At 36.3% G+C, this 23,971-nt stretch overlaps 1 protein-coding gene across 1 annotated transcript in view; it reads right to left on the reverse strand.

Annotated features, from left to right (window-relative positions):
- Nucleotides 1-23,971, reverse strand: part of inpp4b (inositol polyphosphate-4-phosphatase type II B) — a 407,152-nt gene that overhangs the window by 100,733 nt on the left and 282,448 nt on the right. Inside the window, exon 9 of the mRNA XM_088920878.1 lies at nt 14,028-14,107. Within this exon, the coding sequence (XP_088777004.1) occupies nt 14,028-14,107 (80 nt within the window). The remainder of the gene's footprint in view (nt 1-14,027; nt 14,108-23,971) is intronic.

Genomic DNA, 23,971 nt, shown 5'->3' on the forward strand with positions numbered 1-23,971 from the left:
CAAGCAGAGATACTGGAGATAAAAAGGTTAGTTTAAAAAAGCAATATCATACAACTTCATTTTAAAGATGTAATTTATAGTTTTTTATATGCTTTCTTTATTATACAGTAGGGTCTCCACATTCATGAGGGTTCAAGTGCAGAGAACCGTCGTGCATAGCCAAATTCGCATACAGTATAACCAAGTCCACCCCTGTACTGCTGTCATTCTCTACACCGCAGTGGCAGAATCTGGAGTGCTCGCTACATTACAAAATGACCACACTGCATGTCGAAAAAAGGTTCAAAATGAAAACATCGTTTCCAAGATATCTGCAACCACACAGTACAAATTGTCAGTGTACACACTCCCCATTTCCCAAGATGCAGCTACAGTATAATAATTATAATACATTTTTTTTATTTTATCCAGAAACTCAAAAGTGATGTGCTGTACAATAACACACACAATACATAACAGCAACAAAAAAGTGAAAAGGGCACAGCACTGATTCAGTTAATCCAAGAATAGGACTAACTTACACTTTAAAAGCTTTAATTAAAATGTCCCTAGTGAATTTTGGTAATGGCTTTCATACATATTGCTCACAAGAAGGCTCTATTGCCCATTGTGTGGAGTCCGATCTTCAGCGGAGTAAGGACAGAATCAGCAGCTCTAATGTAAAAGGTTAGACTACACTCTCGCATTTAAGATTACAGTCTTTTAAGATTCAGGATTTAGTAATAACATTCAGTATCTTATATACACGTTGCTATTTCCTGTCTGTATCACACCATCATTGTGTTCTTTTGCTATTGAGGTGCTGTTTATTATTTTGAGCTCAATGAGGCACTAAGTCAAAAAATTAACCATTAGTTATTTAACAGACTAATGAATCTCTACAACAATTTTAAAGATGTTCATTTCTTTAAACAACCTAGACTTGATGGAAATATGTGAGATTTTCAGACTAAGGTCTGGAACTGTGAGATTCGTTCCCAGTGAGTGAGACTTGAGAGTTATCTGATTATGCACAGTGCCATCACAGCTGCTGACTGGCAAATTATCTTGTGGTGTGTTATTGCAAAACAGTGTTTCCATATGGATTCTTGCGTACATTTTGCCAGCATTCACACATTTGGCTGGAACAGGCAGTGCAAATTTTTGGCCAGGCTGTCCGTCTGGCCTGTATATAACTTTGGAAACCTGAAGTGGTATCCACATCAACAACATGAAGTTGTAGTAATACTTAGATCATTTTTTCATGTGATACAGTAGAATTAATTTGTTATATTGTTTGGTAGGAGAGAAAATTGTAAAGTCATATTGGGTGATTTTTATTGATGATGGAGAGAAGGTCAGCAATATAAACTCAACTGCTCTCAAGCAGAGTGGAATAAGTGGAGTACAGTATCTAGCCAATTTAAAAGTATCTGTATAAGCCTGTAGATGAACAATCTGCTCCATGCTCCTTTACAACTTCATTGGTTTTCTAACTCATTCATCCGATTTAGTTATGGGGGATCTCATCCCGACAAGAAGCAGGAGCAAGGCAGGATACACCCTGGACGGTACACCTGTCCATCACAGGACACACACAGACATGGACACATTCACACCAGGTCAGATTTTTCTAGACACCAATTAACCTACCAGAATGTCCTTGGACTGTGGGAGGAAACAAATGCCAACACAGGCAGAACCTGCCAACTCCCCACTCCCTACAGCAGCACTGCTAACCACTGCACCACTGTGCCACCCTTCACAACTGTGGGAGATACATTTTAATATTCACTAAAGTAATATTTATTTATCGCAATATGGTCCCGGAGAGCCCCAATCCATTTACTGCCACATGTCACCCTAATTCCCCTGTTATCGAAAGATTAGGCACACCTGTTTCAAAGAAGCTAACACTGGTCCTTATGGGCTGAAGGATATTCTGATTTCTGTTCCAATTGGTCTTTAATTACTTAACTATACATACTACCTGTTTAAATTATCATAGTCGAATTTGGAAATTGATGATTTATTGGCTATCTTTAAGCCCACTGGACAAGTGCTCTTCAGGAAAAAGGCTGGACACCCCCTGCACTAAAGTAGTCTAACATACTCTCATTTAAACTGACTTACATCATAACAAGCTGTTATATGAGGTTTTTCACTTTTCTCGGACGTTCATCTTTCAAGACATTGGCTTTCCTGCTGACCAAGCCAAACCAATACACTGAAGTCTGAATGTAATGACTACATAAGTTAAACAAGGAAAACAAATCAATAATGCACCTTCTTTGCATGGCCTGAAGAAAACAAGAAATCTAGAACAAGTATGATAAAAGAGCGAAAACAATTTCACAGAAAAAAAATATTTTTACAGATTACACTGTGCATAGGAGGTGATCATTTTTAAACACGAGAAAGAAGGACACTAGTCTGTCTGGAAAGTGTGGTACATATTATTCCACTCATTTAAAAAACATATGCACGTCTATATTAATATATATTCTGTTCACGCGTTATTCATAAAAATGATGGGGATAATTAAATAAATGCCACCATTGTGTGGAACTTCAGACTCATACACCTTGAAGAGTAAATAAAATATATTATTTGATCTGTAGCTTGCTTGAGAGGATTTACAGTATTTTTCCATGAACCACTGAGATTAATAGTCAGAGTTTATTTGAAGAAAAATAAGATAACGTCTTAAAATTCAGCAGTACTTATTCCTCTGATGCACTTCATGCTGAATAGGTTGTTTTCTGGCACTTGTTTACTGGTGTACATGAAAAGCTCCAATGCTGAAATGTTAGTGCTTTTCATCTTGTTTATTTTTATTTTTCTGTATGGAATTAACCTCTACTTGTTTCTAAAATCTTGTATGCCTTGTGAAATTTAAAGTTACATGCTACATAATGTGTTTGATTAGTATCCTGAACATTTCTCATCTTCAGATTTCCTAGCATGCAAAATCAGTCAACTGCTTGCAATACCTCATCCTTTGTAAACTGTCAGTTTTTCTTTAAAACATTGTTATAAATGAAATACAAGGGACTTTATTTGGACTGTAGCCATTACCGAGCAGCTATCTGACAAATAAAAATTCACAAAATTTAAAGTAATGTTTACACATAACATGAACTGACATCATGGCAAACATCAGATGCAGGAACAGGGAAAGGCAATCTCAGAAAGGAAGCTGTCATGTTTGTATTGAATTAAGTTATCCAGACAATATAGGGGGGGCACAGTGCACAAAAGGCCCACAATGTATTCTAAGCAAAGATGTCAACTTTGAACTCCCTAAAATCAACTTATTTAGCATTCTGTATAATATTTGGTTAATGTGTTACAAAAAGAACATTGCTGTTTATAGAAAGAGTCCAAGACAAATATCACAATCAGCATAATTTCAGGACTTTAAGATACTGTATACTGTACTGTATATGTGAATGTGTGCCTTTTTGTCTCAGTTTGTGACTTTTCCCATGTGAACACTTCAAGATATTTTAATTCTATGGAACAGAACGGATAGTGAGATAAGACAGAAAAATACTAGACATTCACACTACGTGGCCATTGTCGCCCCACGTTGCTAAAAGTGAAACAGGAGAAATAAGAAACAGTTTGTTCAAGACCACATAGCAAGGTTGAAAAAGGCTAAATGACAGTCAAACCTGTCAGATTCATTATACAACAATACTACTAGTAAACAGAGGTGCCAGGTCTATAAAGAGCAGTAGTAGTAGCCATGCTCACAAAGAAGCGGATTAAGCAGTAAGTCAGTTAAGCCTAGTGTGTACGGTTCTCTTTACAGTTATAAACAGCAGCAACTCTCAGCCTATTCTGGAGACACATGGTGTAGGACAGGCATTGGATAGGATGGGACACCAGCGCCATCATTCCATGAGAAGTGGGAGAAAACCCATGTGAACACAGGGAGAACAGTGCACAGAAGGCAGAATCAAACCCAGGACCCAAGAACTGCAATGCAGCAGCGCACGGCACCATGACACAAATGCAAGTACGATATACTGCATGTCTGGTAATATATTTCCCGGATCCAAAGGAATGTCCCTGCAATAGCTGTTTCTTTCCCAGTCTGAATGATTTGCGACTGAACCCACACATACAATTTGTTTAGAAATAAACAAGACATTAAAAATCTAATCAAGCTGAAAAAAAAAAATAAACATCTCAATGATGACAAAAACTGAAGAGGAGCAAATAAGCTGTTTTTCGCAGTACAGCTACCTAACCATGCACTGTATCATACTGTACGTCTTAGCCTTCTAATGACCCTGTAATGGAGTGGGGAAATTGGATGACTTGTGCCTGAGATGTGCCTAACCAGTCCAACGCTGCCTTCTCAAACTCCATGGCAATCCAGGGCACTGGCATGCTAATATTAGATGTTATATACCTTTAACTACTGTACATTAGAAACTTTGTTTCATCTTCCCATTCCACTGTCACATATAAGGTACTGTAGGCATGTAAATTAAAAACTGATCTTTACTGTTTTTTTAACAGACAGGATAAATAATGATCTTAATTGTTCAATACCAAAAGGAAAAGAAAACAAAAACACTTTCATGTTAATTCCTTTACACTATTGAATTAAACTTAATTGTTTTAATGGAGTTTAGAAACAAAAATAATGTCAGTGCTCTCTCATCTGTTACATCAACTATAAATACAGTACTAGTACTGTAGTAAACGATTTTACAAGCCTTCACAAATCCCAATTCCACCTTTGCCCCTTTTACCCTTGTAACAAGCTCCTTGACTCATTCCATGTAGTGAAGTTTCTAGTTGACAAATCATTTCCAACTTCTAGACAATGTGGGGAAACAATTAAAAAATGTCAAAGAAATTACTGGGGTTTACCATTAAAAGCAACTAATTTGAATCAAGGGATTTTGAGTTAAAATTATACAATGCATTAGAAAGACCACATTTAGAATATTGTGTTTAATTGTGGTCACCACGTTACAAAAAAATATATTATTGCTCTGGAATCAGTCCAGAAAATCTTTCTATCTTTTTAGTCTTGAACAAAGATTAGAAGTGGACCAGATACAAGTATTCAAAATCCTCAAAGGCATCAACAAAGTCAACCAAGGGATTTCTTCAGAAAGTATTACAGTATAATCCTCTGTCACTGTGGCAGGATTTGGGCACAACAAAAACTTCATAGAAGAAATGAAACTTCAAGAAAAATATCTCTCTTCCACAGGGTTAACTGTTGTTTTATCTTTGTCTACTTATTCACAGTTGTCATACTATTTCTTGCAGTGTGCGATATCTAATGATTTTTTGGCATTCTGTCCTGGTTAAAGTCTCAGATGGATAAGTGTTCCTTTTTTTCACAGATGGCAGTTTAAAGTGTAAAGTGTAAATCTTCAAAATACGAAAGTCTTATTGACAACCCCTGGGAAAGGTGTGTCAACTACAACTAAGTCTACCAAAGAGAACAGGGGCCCAAACAACATTACTGCAACAATGAGCGCCAGAATGGGTACAAATGAAAGAGTCAAGTTCTTTTGGTTCTTTTGCTTTGAGTCTAATCACAATGACCAGTTCTACTGGGCATGAGCCACCCTTTGTTCCAGGAAAGAACCAATTTCGAGGAGCCAATCAAAACAATAGGGAAAAAATCCCTATGGGGACTGAGGCCATACAGAAAACCTAGAGCATGTGATTTGGCTATCTGTAGTAAAAACCTTTTACCTTCCTAGATTGCCCTGTACTGTACAGAACCAGAAGCTTTATCTTAGCTTTTACCATGCAATTCAAATAAATCGGATTCAGGTTTTAAACAAAATGCAGTTTAAATGGGGTCAGACCGTATCTGAGTAAGCCTTCCTATCTGTAACAGAATAGGTCTGGAATGCCTTAAGTAAAGCATCTGTCTGCAGCTGTTACTAGGAAAAAGGACAACAGAATACTGTACATCCAACAGGAATGGCCTCATGTTCATAGATTCAAAGCCACTGAGGCAATCACCTGAGATAATACACCCTCCATCACTTCATCTTTTTTTGCTATAGCAAAAACATTGCTCTCAGTCTTTCTCAACATCAAAAGACTAGACTATAGGATGCAAATGTTATTTATATGGACTGTCCAGAATTAGAGACAAAACAACACTAAAGCAAAATATCAAACAAATCAGAGTTACTTGACTTATGGAAAGAACATTCTAATACGGCACTGTGTCTTGAGGAATATGTTTGTTTGGCATTTAATAGGAAGTTGGGAAGTGCAAATAACATTTGCAAATAGGATAAATGTTTTGGAATAGGAAAAGCATTAAGCATTCATATGTTTTCCATTATTTGCCTTCTCATCTGGTTACTATTTAAGTCAACTTGTATTGTGAGAGTTCAGGTGGGTAGCTGCGTCAGCTGCTAAGGAACAAGTAATAGGTTTATTCCATTCTGAAAAAAGAAGAAAGAAAACACTGTACTGTACACCATTCTGTTTTCTTTCTTCTTTTTTTCAGCATGGAATAAACCTACAGTATTACTTCTTCTTATGTATTGTGAGAGTTATACTGTATATGAAATTTGCATTCATTTGTTTCTTTACTTCAAGCATTTCTAAGTAAAACATCCCCCTTTCAAAATTAAACTTAAACATTTCAGTAATTACTACCTATTTATTATATATCTGAGCTATTAATACAACTACTACTTGTATATTATGCGGTATCAAGCATTTTTTATATATTTAGACTAGTCACATTTCACAACACCACACACGATAACAAATCTCTTTCAAATACACTATACTGTAAGTTTCTGAGAGTTTTTTTTTTCACTGAATCATTGAAGAACTTCTGAAGTGTCTTTTTTTTCTTTTAGCTCTGTGAGTTCACTGTTCAGGACCAGTCAGTGAAGAACTATGCTTTGGAGAGCAATTTCTGAATTGGTCACAATTAAAAAACGTTGGCACCATTCTGCAAACACCGCAGGAGATTAAAAACTATAATGATTGATAGCCCCACTTGAAACCCCAGAGAAAATCCAATCCAAAAATCAAAGCCGAAGTGATAAGTCATAATTTAAAAATATTTGCCGGTCTTTAGAAATAGAAAAGGATTACATTTTTGTAATTTTACTTAAGAATGACTGATCTTCAAAAGCCATTCATTCTTCACTGTTACTTCTTCAACCTCTGCATCTGCCTGGGTCTCCTCCAGAACACTGTCATGGCCAAGTCAGCACACAACAGGTACTGTATGCTGCCAACCCAGTCCTGTCACTCCCTATCAGCTCCTAACACCACATGTCAGCCATTCCTTGGGGTTTTTGCAGAACTTATTTTTATTTCAAAATCACCTTTTTATTTTGATTTCAATCAGACATTCAATCAGAAATATTTTTCCATGACCACATATTAGTATTTAGGGTTTCAGAATCTTTATTCATACTTTATACAGTATGCAGCTTTGTAAGTTATGGCAATTGCATTTTTGTAAGAAAGCTGGGCACATACATTAATGTTACAATGAAAATGTGTGCATACTGTTCTTGGTATAACAGTAAAACACATCACAGAGAAAACAGCAATCAATCAATCAATTCAAAAGGGTTTTTATGAGAGCAGAAAAATTGATAACTAGGCTTACTCATGGCTCACAATGCCATCACACAATGCCAGAGAACTCTAGCCAATACAGTAGGCCACGATTTCCAGTGCCAGCCAATAACCATGGTTCTTACCAGGCAACACCCCTTGGCAAGGATTCTGAACTGGCACTCCAAAATTAGGGATGTCTCTATCAAAAAAAACAAAAAAAAACAAAATTGCACCCAATATTTTGCTTCTCTCAAACTTGCAATTCTCATTCTCGGCCTGTAGCCCTGCTGCAGTTTTGCCCTCAGCCAATGCACTCCAGTCTGTAACACCCTTTAGAATATTTCTCTAACTTTCCTACACAAAGGAGTTTTTAAAGACTCTCTCTCACTTGTAAAAGGCACCAAATTGGAACAAACTTTACAACCACATAAAAGGTGGTTACCCATGCTAAGAAATTACCATAATGCACAATCTCTAAACTGCGACCAACAACAGCAGAAACAATAAATGACAAGTGTTCAGCATCCTAAAATGAATGATCATTACAATGAGCTATCAAAAAGAGTAGCTGAGCAGCAACAAAAGACTTGCGTGCAGCCAGAGAGCCAGACTCATAGAGACCACATGCGCCCTGGTGAGCATTTTTTTCTAAGATCTTTACTACTTTTGATTTAGATGATAATCTACAGTAAAAAGGAATGCAATTATGGCCAGTGTTGGGAAGGTCTATGCCAGATCAAGACAATGTCTTTTATCCAATAATCCCATGAACAGGCCAGAAATATAATAGTACCTTGAAACCATGCATTTGATCTTCCAAAATCAGACACCTCAAAGCTAATTCCTAAGATTAAGGCTTTGTTTCCACTACTATTATTCTTTCAGACCTCCTGCTTTATAATACCACACTGCAAAAGCAGGAAATGTCAAACTATTAGCTATCGCAATGCTGAACATTTCATTCAGCAAGATTAAAATAATCACAACTGAGAATTATCCTCAAGGATCCTGTATTTTTAAGAACAGGTACTGGATTTATTTAAACAATTAACATCCAAAGAGAACAGTGGCACTTTCAATGAGAAGGACATCTTCTAATCCAACAGTCTGACACATCAGTGAGATTTAGAAAAACAATATCATTTTTAGGTATTAGGATCACAATAGGTTACTGCAAACAACAGAAAAAAAACAAACTACTGCATAACAAAAGCTTTTTGTTACACAATGCATACAAGGCAGGTGCAGGTCTCTGTTCAAATACCAGTCTCAATTATCTCTTTTTTAACATCCAACACAAACACTCCCAAAAAATTAGACCAGCGTCTATTTCTATGTGCTTTTTAGGTTAAGAACAGTAATTAACCTGTGAGAAGTTCTATACTGAACAAATTATTACTAGGCCTTTTTATTCCATCTCCATAGCCTTAAGCTTTTGAAGATTTAAAGACGCATATAAAACCTAGTGCATCTGGATCCAAAGTCCAGAAGTGGGATCCCCTGGTTAATGGTCTGGTTTATCCATGGAAGTTTCTAAGTGGTTTTGGAAGAAAACCATAGCCTGAACTTTCTATCACTGCCAGAACTTTGGCTTGTTTCAAGGAACAACTTGGTGCAATTACCATCATGCTAATGATTTAATATACATCTTAAAGTTTGACACCAACAAGGCCTAACTAGTAATATCTGAGGTAGGACTCCACAGATCTACTTAAATTATAGGTTAAAGTTCCTAAAGTCATTTGTGGCCAACTGAACCCAAGATTGTTTGATGGAGGTGATCAAGAAGATTTACTTTTTCAGTGAAGTTAAAAAATTTAATTTAAAGTTTAATTTTATGTAGGAAGTGTACATTGGCAAAATAATTTTACATTAGTGGAATGATGCAGATGTATACAGACCAGATGGGCTGCATGGCCAAAAGACACTTACAAAACACATACACAAATCCATACTGAAATGTCTTGTAGTAATACACTGTAAATTTGGTTGCCAGTAGCCATTATGGTACTTAACCGCATATCTCTCAAGTCACAGTCTCATACTTTGGTCTAAAAATAATGAATTTGCGTGAAGTCTAGATTGATTAAAAAAGTGAAGTAATGAAAATTAATTTTAATGGAAAGAGTGTTAGTAATTGACAAAGAAAAAAAAGAAAACACTGTTTCCTCGCAGCTGAATTATCAGGTCACAGACAAATATCGTCTCCCTTCGCCACTTGCAAAAGCTGGTGAGAAACATCATTTCTAAAGAATAATAAAGGAAGTGGAAGCCACTTAATTTTCAAAATAAAACAAAGATTTATTGCTTTTAATAAATAATAAACAGCTCTAAATAATGAACAGTGCCTCAATAGCAAAAAGAACACGATGCCTTGATGCACACAGAAAATAGTAATGCGTTTCAACCACAAAGTTTTACATTATATCTATATAATCAAACTAGCTGTTGTGGTCAAAAGACCTCTTGTTCAGGAAAATATTGCTCAGTTACAATTATAAAGATAGCTAGCTAGTTCGCAAGCCAGTACAATAATCTACCTGCTAGATCCCGTGGTGGAAGGCAGGGCTGACATTGACATGCCACTTATAGTATGTCAGGTTACCACCTGGCCTGAGTTTATTCCTGCGGGAAACCCTGATAACCCTGAGAGAGATACTTTATGATGGCACATACATGTTATAGTGTGGTTTAAACTGCAGATGCAGAGATGAAAAGATAAAGGATTTATTTTCTGTTTTGGAGAAGTAGCACAGTGCTAATGATAGTGCCTTCAACAAGCACAAACACAACTGCAGCTCTTCAGAAAGAGCTCTCACAAAAAGCACACAGGGAAAACATGTTTGGAAGATATTATCAGCATAACTCACATCAAATACACCCAGCAAAAGATTTCTGCCATCTACAAAAAAGCTTATTTAAACCCTGAATAGACTACAATTCTTATATAGTTAAAGGACAATTTCCTATTTATCTTAAACATCGACAAGTCCTGCATTCTTCCGTTATTTCTGACATGCCTTTATCTTCACAGATTCATCTTTGCAAGGCAGCACAAAAAGATGACTACGGTAATGGCACAAAGGACACATAAACGAAACTAGAAATAGCCTGATAAAATCTTGAAAAAGAAAACTGTAAGAGTCAGAAGAGAAGCACTGCCAAGGAAAAAAAAACAAGGGGAAGAGAAGAGATGTCACTATGCTAAACTACAGTATTCTGTGTATACTGCATAGGTTTATATACTGTATCTTTTAGTCAGATTTGAGCTAATTGAAGTAAAAAAATAAAAACAAATTGAACTGCAACTTGTGTGACAGAAACAAGAGCTGTGGTGGGGATGTTTTAATTATTATTTTAAACAAATGCGCAGTTTGGGAAAAGATAGTAGTGTCAGAGAGTGGGAGAAGGTGCAGGGACTCACACTATCTTGTGCAATATTTCACCCAGCCCAGGGCATCAGATAAAAACAGTTTATTGATGAGGCAGTGTTTAAATATATATTTGCAGGTAGTTTTCAAGTAGTGATGTTTTTTAAATAGATTCTATACTTATTGAAAAAGTAGGCACTGATAACATTTTTCAAATTTTATGAAGTTGTTCCCTCATTTATGATTTTTTGTTCCCTCATTTTGTAAAACTAAAATGTGACAAGCTGAGGGGCAATTCTAGCTCTCCAGCACAGACACAAATTGCCGAGAGAGATTGTAGGTGTTTGTTTACAACATGCCAACAAGCTGCATGATTGACTGTCTGCCAGCATCTGTTGTCAATCTTGCGAGCTACAATTCTGACATGGGAACTTGGTCGCACCTGTGTGGAAAGAAGGAGGAAAAAAGATCCGAGAACACAAAAAACCATAAAAAGGTCAAATCAAAGCACCCAGAGATAAAGAGTCTGACACACAATCTAGAAACATCAACTATGCCCTTTAAAAATAATTACATTTAAACAGATCCTTGGGTGGAATAGAGCTGGATATTGGTTATAAAGGATGATCACTGTCAGCCTATTATGGTGCTGCGGATGATCTCCTGTTATTGTGTAGTTCATTAGAATTCAGTATCCAAGCTGTTAAGTGCTGCTTCTCAGAAGAATTTTCCACAGTTTCAGGTCTGTGGCATAGAGAGCTAGTTTGCCTGATAGGATTTGCAAGGTGGTAGTGGGGAGTATGACGCTGATTTAAAATACAGTAAAGATACAGTATTACAGTTACCTACAGTATATTCATTCAAACATCTAAACCCTAAATCTAAAATCTAAAGGAAATCCATGCAGTCCAGATCCAGCATTCCATTGTTAAAACTGCAAGACTGAGACCAGGCAATGTTAATATTAAACTGTTGTTGCAATAAATATTAAAACACTGTGAACTTGTATTAAGGTTGCTTGGCCATCTGCCACAAGTGCTTCCGTATTATGGTCTTAGCATACTGTGTATGTTACTGTGCACAGTTTGCATATCTGTACTAGAATATAACAATCCAGTACACTGCATATGTTCTAGTCAAGCATGAAGCTTACCTACTGTATGTGTATTCTTTGATACATTGAAATTGATTGGGAGACAAAGAGAACTTCAGCAACAGAAACAAAAGTCAAAACGGTGTGGCTTCATGACACCAGGACAAGCACAGGGCAAAAATCAATCAAGAAGGCTTTATTATGCAGACTTTAAGATTCTTTTTTTTTAACAGGTAAGTCAACTGAGAACACATTTTAATTTACAATGGTGGACCTGGAGACCAATTTACACAGCAGGTCATTTATTGCGAAGTAACTTGCTTTAGAGCAGCATCCCACCCAAGATTTAAGGCTATGACCCTACAGACTAGAAAACAGAACTATAACAACCATAATACATTCTCCTGCCTTCAATTCTTATACTATTGGGAATCTAAAACTAAGTAAATCAGCTTTGCAGCAGAGTTCTTTAATGTCACTGATGAAAAGAACCTGCTGTTTCTGCTAGAAAATATTTTCAGATGAATATTGAAACACTTTTCATGATAGGTGGTTTGGTCTGACAGAAAGTATTCCTTTTCAGACAGCAAAAGTGAAATTTACAGATAATAAATTGGCAAGAAATATAAAGGTTAAAGCAGGTCAGACAGGACTAATTATCAAAGAAATCTGCTTAAAGTAATTGGCCCTATGTTGGGTTCTGCAAAGAAAATGTGACTATTTTAACTGTAGGCATCTCGAACTGAAAGAATTATTCTTTTGAATATATTTCCTTAAATTATAATGCCATGCAAATGTATTTAGACCTTGAAGTAGACTTTGAAGTAGCAATTAATATCTGTTAAATACACAAGTACACCAAACATTAATAGTAAAAAACAAAAAGAAATAACGGAAAGAAATAAATGTGATCATTGCATACTGCAGCCCTGGGCTGTATTCCAACCCTTTGCTGTGGCAATAATAAATTGCCACAATCATAACAACCCACACAATTAGTCGAATCTGTTCTGTCTGTGTGCAATAATAGTAGTTCAAATAATTTAAGACTACATCTGTCTCTAAGGTTCCTCAGTTAGGTAGTGAATTTTAAGGAAAGATTCAACCATGAAGATCAAGGAGCTTTCACAACTACTCAGGGATAACATTGTATTAAAACATAGATCAGGAGAAAGGTACAAACACATTTCAATGGCCCTTAATATCCCATTAAGCACGGTGAAGGCAACCTAGACGCTGTCTAGATCGGGCTTTCTCACCAAGTGACTAGCCAAGTAAGGTGGAAAATGGTTAGGAATGCTACTGGATTATGTTATAATGTAGTTCTGCTTCTCATCAACAGGGACTGGGAAGCTTTCCAAGACCAATAGAAACATAAATGAAGTAAAGTACTGGGAAATCCTAGAGAAAAACATACATCAGACATAAGACTGGGACAAAAAATTAATCATTCAGCAGGACAGTGATCCAAAGCAAAAGGCCAAAGCTACTGGAGTGGCTTAAGAATAAGAAAGTGAATGTCCCCGTTGAAGATAATTTGTGGAAAGACTTGACAACTGCTGTGCATAGGCAATCACCAAGAAACATCAGTTGAACTTGAGCAAATCTGCTAAGATGAATGGCCAAACACTGCAATAGGCTCGTGTGCAAAGCTGATAGAAACCTACACAAAAATACTTTCAGTTGTAATTGCAGCTAAAGCCGCTACCACCAAATATTGAATTTGTGGATGTTTGTACTGTACATACTGTACTGTACAATTGACACATTTAATTTTTTTATTTAGTTTTTGCAGATGCTGATGCATGATTTATTGTAACGTATCTTACCCCTAGGAGTCTTTAGTCTAATAATTCAGGTTTTGAATAAAGTATTATATTTTAAAATATATATATACAGAATGCATGATTTTATCATTTCACAAGATGGAACACCATAGGACGTGTCTGAATAGTTTTGCAAGTTACAGAAAGGAAACAAAACATTCAAAGTCTTACCTTAGGCTAAGGGTTAACTGCTGTTCTTTTGACTTCAACAACTCCCCTACTGAAAATGTAGTGCTGCCCAGGAAGCTTCTCTGCAAAAGACAGAAAATTATCTTAGGGTGCGTTTTGTAAAAAAGGCAACATGACTAAATTGAGCTGTAGAAGGCAGAAATATAATTATGAATGGAGTCATGGTAAGCTCATGTATAGCCCTTCTGCAGGTCACAGGTTTTCCCTTTTAGTGGCAGATGGCAGACGATCGGCCTTCGCAGCGTACAAACAAGCAAAATATCTGTGGCACTGAAAGGATTAAAATTAAAATTGATGCAAAACCTTCACTTTTGGTTGCATTTCACTACTGTCTCAACTAGTAAAAGCACCACTTGGAGAACATACTGAGGCCACACATTGCCTGTTGCAATCTGTGCTGGGCCCCTAGCAGACTGTGGCCATGGCTGCCGAAGTGGAGGCTCACACCTCAGAGAGCTGAATCCTTGCTCCTGTGGTGGAAGGTTCTTAAACCAGCAAGGGTATCCTCAGCGAGCTGTTTTAACAACCCCCTGTAGCTTGCCAGATGCCAGTGAGATTGCAGTGTTATCAGTGAGAGTCACATGACTCCTACTCAGGATGCAAACCCATGCTGTGGACACTGCGACTTGTACTGAAAAATGGCAGCCAACTCCTACAGCTCACGTCTTAGAGGAAGATGTATGTATTTGCCACCCACTTCTAAAATGATGTGAGAGTTGAAACAGTGTGCTAAGTTAATTGGAGAAGCAAATTTGAACGTTTAAATAGTTTGTCCTTTTCTCCATTGTTTTTCACTAATAATAGAGTAAGCCTAGAGTGTTTCTCAATGAAAAAACATGCTAATGATCGGACAGCAGGATGTACTTACACAGGATGCTACAGTATTTTAAGTGCTTTTGGTAGAACAGTAGGTGGCACACTTCCTTCTGACCCAGAATTAGTAGGCAATGCTTTATGTTTGTAGGAGGTGTCATTCTTCAAAGTTCCAACTACTAAGTTAATAAAAAAAAACATGGTACTATTCGTAAGAGTAATACAATTAACCCCATCACCCTGGCTAAAGTTTACTTTGTGTTTGCACAGTCTGGATTCCCTAAATTGTTCTTTATTCAATTCACTTGGTGAAATACAATAATTTCTCAGTTCTCCACTACATGCCAGGGCGTAGTGGCTGCTGTGCACCACCCAGGTGGGTGTATCACTCCAGCTCCACCCAGTGATTCACTTCAGATTCCTTTGGGATGAAAAGTGCTACAGCAATGCAAGCAATAATCAAGAAGGCAACATCACAAAGAGCCAATACATGGAAACGTGTCTTAAAAGAAAAACAGCTATATCCCTATTTTATGTTCTTTGTGGAACATGGAACGATCATTAAAAAAAAATACACCAATTGTCGACAAGATTGATGTAAATTAGAAAAGTAAATTAGAAAACAAATATTTTGGAAATCTAAAGTTAATAGACTGCAGCAGTGTTCTGTAAAGTATATAGACCGGTATTTTCAAATCTGAGTGAGCTATAGAAGGACAATGTGAAACTCTGAAGATGGCACCTGTGCATCACCCTGCAATAAAGTACTTGTGCCACGAGGGGCTAAGTTATAGTGATGACGGAGAAACACTACAGTGTCACCAATTACTAGAAACTTTATACTGCAAACTTTAAAAATGCTAATTTCGCGTTATTATCTACTAAAAAAACTAACCAAATACATGGTTTTGTAAAATACAGGTGGTCTAAAATACACACATTGTTACTTCTTTTTCTTTTTTTCCTTTTAGGGTGCCTTTCAATGCCCTTAACCCTTATCGTTGTTCAACCAGTTCTTTCACTTTCACGATTACACAGAAATGAAAGGTGCCATTGTTAACTCCTCGGGCTCACAGAACAGCGCAAACTCATATTTCTGATTCGCGACATTACACTCTCATGAAGCCAATGTCTTTGAAAGCTCCTGTTTCATTAGGACCATTGCTTGGCAAAACAAAATATGTAAAAAAACAGAAAAGATCTGAATTTAAGTTAAAATCATTTTTTAAACTACTCTCTGACGTGAGGTTATTATACTTGACAATCACAGATTTAAGATATTATCTCCAACACTGACATGTACTGTATGCTTAATCTGAAATATTATTATTCACTGATTCTTTTAACCTAATAAGATATACTTTTTATTCATTATAACCTATGTAAATTTATTGAAGAGGGATTCCCGCTTGTGAATAGTTGATCCAGGCAGGGAATTTCAATTTCACACATGGGTTGTCAATAAACTTACATAACTGTATGTCTTCTACTCCAGGTTGGAGACACATGAATAGGCACCTCTGATCCAACAATCTTTACAATTAATCTCTAGGATAAGTCAGTTCTCAAGGAAACTTCGAAACATTGTCGGTGAGAATTAAATATAGTTTAATAAACTATATGCATTAAACTAAATTGCACATTAACACAGTAACACATGGAATGTGACAATAGTCATTTCTGCCATTATACAATATTAAAAAAATAAGGAAATTAACAATATGTTTTGTAAATAAAATAAAATATTAATTTGACAACAAAGACACCATGGAACCTTGAATAAATGCTACTGGAAAAATGATCTGAGACAGGATCAGTGTTGCACTTCAAAATTAGGAGAAAGGTTCTATAACATGATAAGTGATTGTGCCTGAGCACATTGTGGTATATGCTACAATACTGAAAGAGGGGCGCTTATGAACTAGACAGGATTATTCAGCTGATCATGTTTGTCTAGCTGTTACCAGTTTATTGATTGAACGTATTCCTAATACTAAACATACTGTATATACCTTTAGAGTCATTATACAAGGTTATTTATAAAAATAAAATCAGGAATACAAGTCGCCTTGTTACCTCCTTTTACCTCACCCCTGGTTTTAATGATGGAAATGATCTATTGGCCATTCAAAAGCACCAAATCTGGATACATATCCACCAAATGTGCAGTTTAAAAATGGTATATATAATTTATTCTGCCTCTATTTTAAACCCATGAAGACCATTTTATTTTCTTTTTAATTATAGTTGTTTTCCTAAATACTTTTGAAATTGCTCTTTGTAAAGGCTGGATGAGGTTTGGATATAATTTTCGCCTTTGAGTCTGAATTCAGTTTATTTATAGCATCTTATGAGACACAGACTGGAACAGGATAAAAATAAATATAAAGTTGAATAACAACCAACATTATTTCATTCCATAACAGGTAAAACTTAATAAACTTACTTTTATTACAAACATGAGCCCAAATAATGAAAAACTCCAATGCATGACCCCACTTATTTAATTATGATCTATGAATTAATTATTCAGTAACACTTTAAATATAATACCATTAACAATATTATACGCTAACTGTATCCACTGTCCTAATTAAGCCTCAAAATATAAAAACAAATAATTAAAAAATATATAGCTTTATCCCCCTTTATACTTAAAAATGAATTGATTCCCTCTAGCTGTAGTTAAAAATGATCAGATTCCTATTTTAAAGCTAAGATTCAAAGAACTACCCACAATGGAAAATTCAACCTATCATTCGGCATAATGCTACATAAATTATTTTATACATTAAAGAAAGAACAAATTAGTCAGTTTTTCACTTAATATAAAGATTATCAATTCAAATCAGTTTGATAACCATCTTTGTGCAGTATGCATCATCTTCACATTCCTATTGCACAAAGCTACCACAATGGCAATTATTCATAAACCAAAGGCACGTTATTGTGTACAAAGCCTTTAACTATCTATTCACGTATGTTTAATGATGTGGTCATTTCCAAGTCATCAATTTACATAATTACATATTAATTACTGGAGTTTAAAGAAAGCATTGTCATATAATGGCAGAAATGTGATGAAGATTAAATGTGATTTTATTTTCATTTGCAATAGAAAAACGGGTTCATAAACTCTACTCTCATTTCAATGGAAAAACATTTAAATTCATACTGGTATTAATACTGCTTAGAAAATTTAGACACAGAAATCTCATATAAATCTCTTCAACATCTCTATTTTTTCACATCCATTAAGATATACTTTTAAACAAGTATGACTCAACAGATCAGTGTTGTAAAAAATACTATGATTTCACACAACAAGGTTGATTTTAATTAGCAGAAGTGTACAACCTTAATTTAAATTACATAGAAGACTACTGAATCAAAGGAAAAACTAATTTTTCAAGAAATGTTTTCTTACTACTTTTAAATCCAAGATATTTTTTTCATTTTCGAAGTAGTAATTATAGCAGTGTGAATGCAAGAATTCAGCACTGGGAAAACAGCAAGGTGTTTAAAGTTCTGTCCAGAACCATAGGCAAACTTCTCAGCCATTTACACTCTTATTTCCTCATTGCCAGCAACTAGAGATAAGAGATTGTGCTTCTATTAACAGGTCTGTTTGGCCTTGCAGAGCAAAACCACCCTAGGATGTCATAGATCATTAGCTGTGAACAGAAAAGGCAACTGCAGCTGAAAAATGAATTAGGAAGAAAAGTATCACACAAAGCAAAACACAAAGCTGTATCTATGAGAAGAGGGACAAAAAAGTTCAGATTTACTTTACATTTATGAATTTTTATATATATATATCACTTTTATATGTCTTAATGAGATATAAGCAGGTGTAACATGTTGTATGTTAAAAACGAAACATCAAACAAATTTGATTTCTAAAGTCACTGTCCGATGAATTTGATGGAGACATATCTATTGCCACAATGAACCCATTAATCTGTCTGAAACTGTGTCTTGGTTTTGTGTCTTTTAATAGCACTTCACTCTAGCTTACAAGTAATGAAGCCCGAGAGGCCACATTCTAATGCAGGATTAAAGGTCTGTATCACAAGGAAGGAAAATAAAAGGTGCTTTCCTAAAGTCAGCAACCAGATACATTATGAGCCTTTATCTGCATTTGCTTTTCAAATGTTGAAGTCAAAAGAGACTTTTGATCTACTGTATGCTCTCTTCACCACCTCAGTTTTTCAAAGGGTAAGTGCACTTTTCTTCATGTTTTGCTCTTCAAAGTGAACTATGTTTCCTTTTTATACACAGTTATGACAAGGGTGTTTGTCACCTCAGAGGCCACTGGCTTCTATCATTTGAGTGGCAGTAACTGGTGCATCTGGTGGTCCTGCCTTATCGATTGCTCTGCTACAGGTCGTACGGAGAGCTCCTGCAGGTGCAATTCTGATTCATGCTCTATTTGAGTGGCTGTTACAGGGGAGGAGGAGCTTTATTAAAAAAACAAACACAACAACAACAGAAAAGATGCAAAAGCTTGTGAGTACTTACTCTAGTACAGTCCTGTAAACAGACAGAAGGATGCCCAGGCAGCTGGTGATTCTCCGGAACAGGCTATTCACAGAAGAGTAATGCTGGTTTTCTGTGTTTATCTGCTCTACTTCTTATATCCTCCTTCCTTCCTCCTTGAACAGCAGCATGCGAGTTGGCCTGTGCCGGATTTGAAAAAAAGCCCTGCGCTTGCTGCTGCCGCCGCTGCTGTGAGCAAGGCAGAGTCACACCTCTCGTCTGCAGCACATGAGTCAGATAGCTAGTGGGGGAGAATCACTTATTGTGGCTACTTAAATTAACACGAGAGCTATTCACATCACAATGCGCTTCGGCGTGTGGATGCACACATAAACAAACGCACACAGAAGCACATGCACACACAAAGACAAAAGTGCAGCTTGCCGTCTCTACCTCAATTATGTTTCACCTTCGGAAAAATCATCCTGCTACTGCTTCTACTACAGAAGAATGTCAACACCATAATAAATAAAGACAATATGACAAACATCTGCACTTCCTTCTCCTTAGCCATGCTCGTGGTTTGATTCTCTTTGTGTGCATCTTCTGCTCAGAGGATTATCATGACCTATTAAACACACATGTTCGGAATCATACTGCTGGGATAACAAACGCACACTAAGTACAGCGCCTTGGATTACTAAGCATGACCTTTATTTATAAGAAGGCACACACTCAAATGTTTCAAATGCTGTACAAATGTATTTTCTGAAGAACTGATAGTTTGCACAAAGTTAGAAATCATCAATGCTGTCAACATTCCCAGCAGAGAAACTTTGCTGCAGATTGAGATAAAAATAAAATGTCAGGGCTTGCTTGGTTTCAGAGAACTACTGGCTGCTCGTGATTCATGCTGTCAAAGTGCTTTCACATGGCATCCCCTGGAATTCAAACAAGAATGCACATTTTTCGTACAGTAATAACACAGCAGTTACTTACCTATCATTTCTAGAGCCGGCACAAAATAAAACTGGTTTTACGATATCACATTGTTTCAGGCTTTAGGGCTCCCCCTGCCCCCCCCCCCCCCTTTCTCATCTGCTGTCATTCCAGCCCTTTTGATCCCAAAATAACAGGTTGAGACAGAAGTAGACAATCATCCCAGCGGTTGCATAATTCCATGCTTACATCACTGTGACATTAGAGTCTGACTGTAGTCAAGAGTGGAGTCTGGGAGTCAGTTTTCAGTCAGCAGGAGAATGTCAGAGCCACACAATCCTAAATTGGGGTTTATTTTAGTCTTGCTTTTATATGTATTAGCAAAGCCCGGAAGTATTAGTCCCATTTTGAATATTGGAGCATTTCAGTGGGATAAGAGTGAGTTTATAGGCAGCCCTTTTAAAAAATGCTGTTTATAAATGCAGACAATACATTAAGTGAAAAGAAATTGTTTCCTTAAAATATTCAAGAAAAACCTTTAAGATTCAATACTCTAGTGTAAAATAAATAGAAAAGATGCATTTTTATAATTATTTTAAAACATTTTCTAATATTTATAAAAAAACTCCTAATATTTAAGGAATTTTTACATCTCAATCATGAATGTATAACAAGGGTATTTCAAAGGAACAATACTCCTAAATAAGATTGTGTAGCTTTCAAAAACAAAATCAGGCTGACAAATGGATTGTAAGATAAAGGAAAAGGCTACCGTGATCTGACAGAGTCTAACTAATGCAGAATCGTAAATATGCTTTGGTTGTCATAACAAGAATATTCAATGTGTGTATAAAAGATAAGACTGAAAACTAACAATGCTCTTCATATGCTCTGCAGTGCCGAGATCAGCTTTTGAAATTTTGCCTCTGGGGACATTTACATTTGTAATCATAGATTTATGGAAGAAAGTTAAATATCAAGATCATTCTCACAAATCTGGGTGTCTGGGCCACGCATTTCTGCTCATGTGTGTTTTCCCCCCAAATTAAGATTACTCTGAATGCTTTACTTTGTTGATCCATAGAACTGTTAATCTGGGCTCTTTCTAAAATCAGGTAAATCTTCCTTCCACAAAAACAGAATGGCAATTTTCCTTTTTTGTAAACCTATGTTATGAATGTTTTGCTACTTACTTTTACAATTGTTCATCAGCTGTCTGTCCATCTAATGACAAAACATTATAAGATTGAATTAAATGTAATAATTCACCTAACCTTTTCCAATGAAATTTCACAGAGAGCATGTGCACTGCCTATGTCTAATGCAACACAAAATTATAAATGTGTATTCAGATAATAAAGTAAACATACAAGTTCCAACACCACAGATTCCAGTTTGACACCTTATGCAGTTTATTTCTATAAAGTTCAGGATAAACTAATGGTTAATAACAAGAATCCTCTTTTGAGACAGCAGAGAAAAAAATAAATAAAACGTCTGTGGGCAATGTTCAATAATGTCTTGCTTATTAGAATCAGGGCCTCACTTGGCAGAAAACCCAGAAACAGCCACCTAAACCAAAAACTAACTGACAGTTACCTAAAGTCATAAATTCAAATGAACTTAAAAATCCTAGAATATTTATTTTATTTGGCATTGAAAAAGAGTGACCAGACATACCACATCACAACCAGTCAGAGGCGATGACTCTCAGAGGAATATTACCTGGACAATGGAAGAGCTCTTGGTATGGAAACAGCCCCTTCCTTGTTTCCAATGAAGCCACAGTACAAACAGGGAAAATTACATCCACAGAATTTCCCACCCAAAGCTTTTGTTTTCATTCATGGGTATGAAGCAGTAAGGCAAGGTTTTTGCCGTGGTCGACAGTGAGTAAAATCCCTTACATGTGCTTCCTTCCAGTCTTGGGATTATGTTGCTCAGGTGCACAGAAAAGGCTGTGCACAGCAGCAGGGGTACACACCCTCAGACTGCCAGCTCTGGTGTTGAGCTTGTAAAGTTTAATCACTAACCAACTGCCTCCCAGATGATAAGCCCATGCTTCCAAACAGTCAGCCAGCATTGGGAAAGACATGATCATACTTAAGAGAACAGTAAAGAGATCCAGTACTTAAGAACCTGATACCTTTCATTAATACCAGTTAATTTCAATGTTTATCTGAAACACCTGAATAAATGGGTTACCACATCATCACATGGAAAATGTGCATAAATTGGTATATACAGTACAGTACTGTACATTTTAGGTCAAAAGATGAAAAACACTATGTTAACTATTATCACCAAAACGTAGTTGCTGACAGTGGAGATGTCAGCAGCTGCTGCAGTCATGCAGTATACAGTACGGTAGTTTTCAATGATACACATAGTGTAAATACCAAATATCATGTTTTAAATAATAATAATAATAAAATAAATGGTGGTGCACAGTTATTCACATGTAAAAACAACAACCAACCAATTAATAAAAATAAGAGAAGCATTTCCAAACAAAAACAAAAACCTGTAAAAATCAATAGCTGGAAACAAATCTAGAAATCAGCTATACAAAGTAGGCAAAAGCAACTATTTTTTCTGGCTTTTCTATTTAACTAAGGTTTATACAGTATTTTAGGTCAGTGTCCAACCTAACCTGCCTTTTGTCCCAAACCACTTGAACATTGCAGTAAATTCTGTGCTTATACTGTACAATTGCAAGAAAAGGTTTGTGTACCCTTTGGAATTACATGGATGTCTACATTAATTACTCATAAAAATGTGGTCTGATCTTCAACTAAGTCACAATAATAGACAAACACAATCTGCTTAAACTAATAAAACAAAAACAATTGTACTTCTTATTGTCAATATTGAACACATCGTTTAAACATTCACAGTCCAGGCTGGCAAAAGTATGTTAACCCTTGATTTGTAACCGGTAGAACCTCCTTTAGCAGTGTTACGACCCCAAGTGTCTAGGGGTAAAGGGGTGTAACATTTAGGATAATTCTTTTGGAAGCAGGTGGGTTTTGGTGAGGGACTAGGAAGCATGATAACAAGGGTAAGGAACTAGAGTGGTGCCAAAGGAAAGAAAATAACAAACAAAATGGAGCTGGCTAGGACAGTGAGGGAAAGCTAATCTGACTACAAAAGAAAACCCGAAACACACGGTCTTCGGTGTCTTCAACACCCTAGCTAACCTGCACTGACTACCCAAAACCATACAAGACAAATGGCACTCACCTGTACTAAACTAGTGTACTAATACAAAATCAACTAAGTGTGTAAGTGTATCCAACAACCTAAACTAACTTTATATACAAAAGTTCACACAAAAACACAAGTGAACCAGGAACACAAATAAGGGAAAACAAGAGTAATCAACAGGAGCAGGGTACAAAAGAACACAAAAGTTGAACATGTAACACTTTAGGGCAAGGTAATGGCAAAACCAGGATGAACACACAAACAAACGAAAGTACAAAGAAACTAACAAAAAAACCAACAAAACAACAAAGCCGAAGCAATACGAAAATACACACACACAAAGCAAAACAAACCAACAAACGAAGCCGAAGCAATAACCAGAAGCGAAGCGAAGCGATAACCAAAACCAAATGGGACCGAAGTCAAACGAAAGGCCTTTTCTTCCTGAAAGTCTCCATGTTATATAGTGAATAAAATGAGTTCTGATT

This window comes from Atractosteus spatula, chromosome 1, assembly GCF_055471065.1.
Source record: "Atractosteus spatula isolate fAtrSpa1 chromosome 1, fAtrSpa1.hap1, whole genome shotgun sequence".
NCBI lineage: Eukaryota > Metazoa > Chordata > Actinopteri > Semionotiformes > Lepisosteidae > Atractosteus > Atractosteus spatula.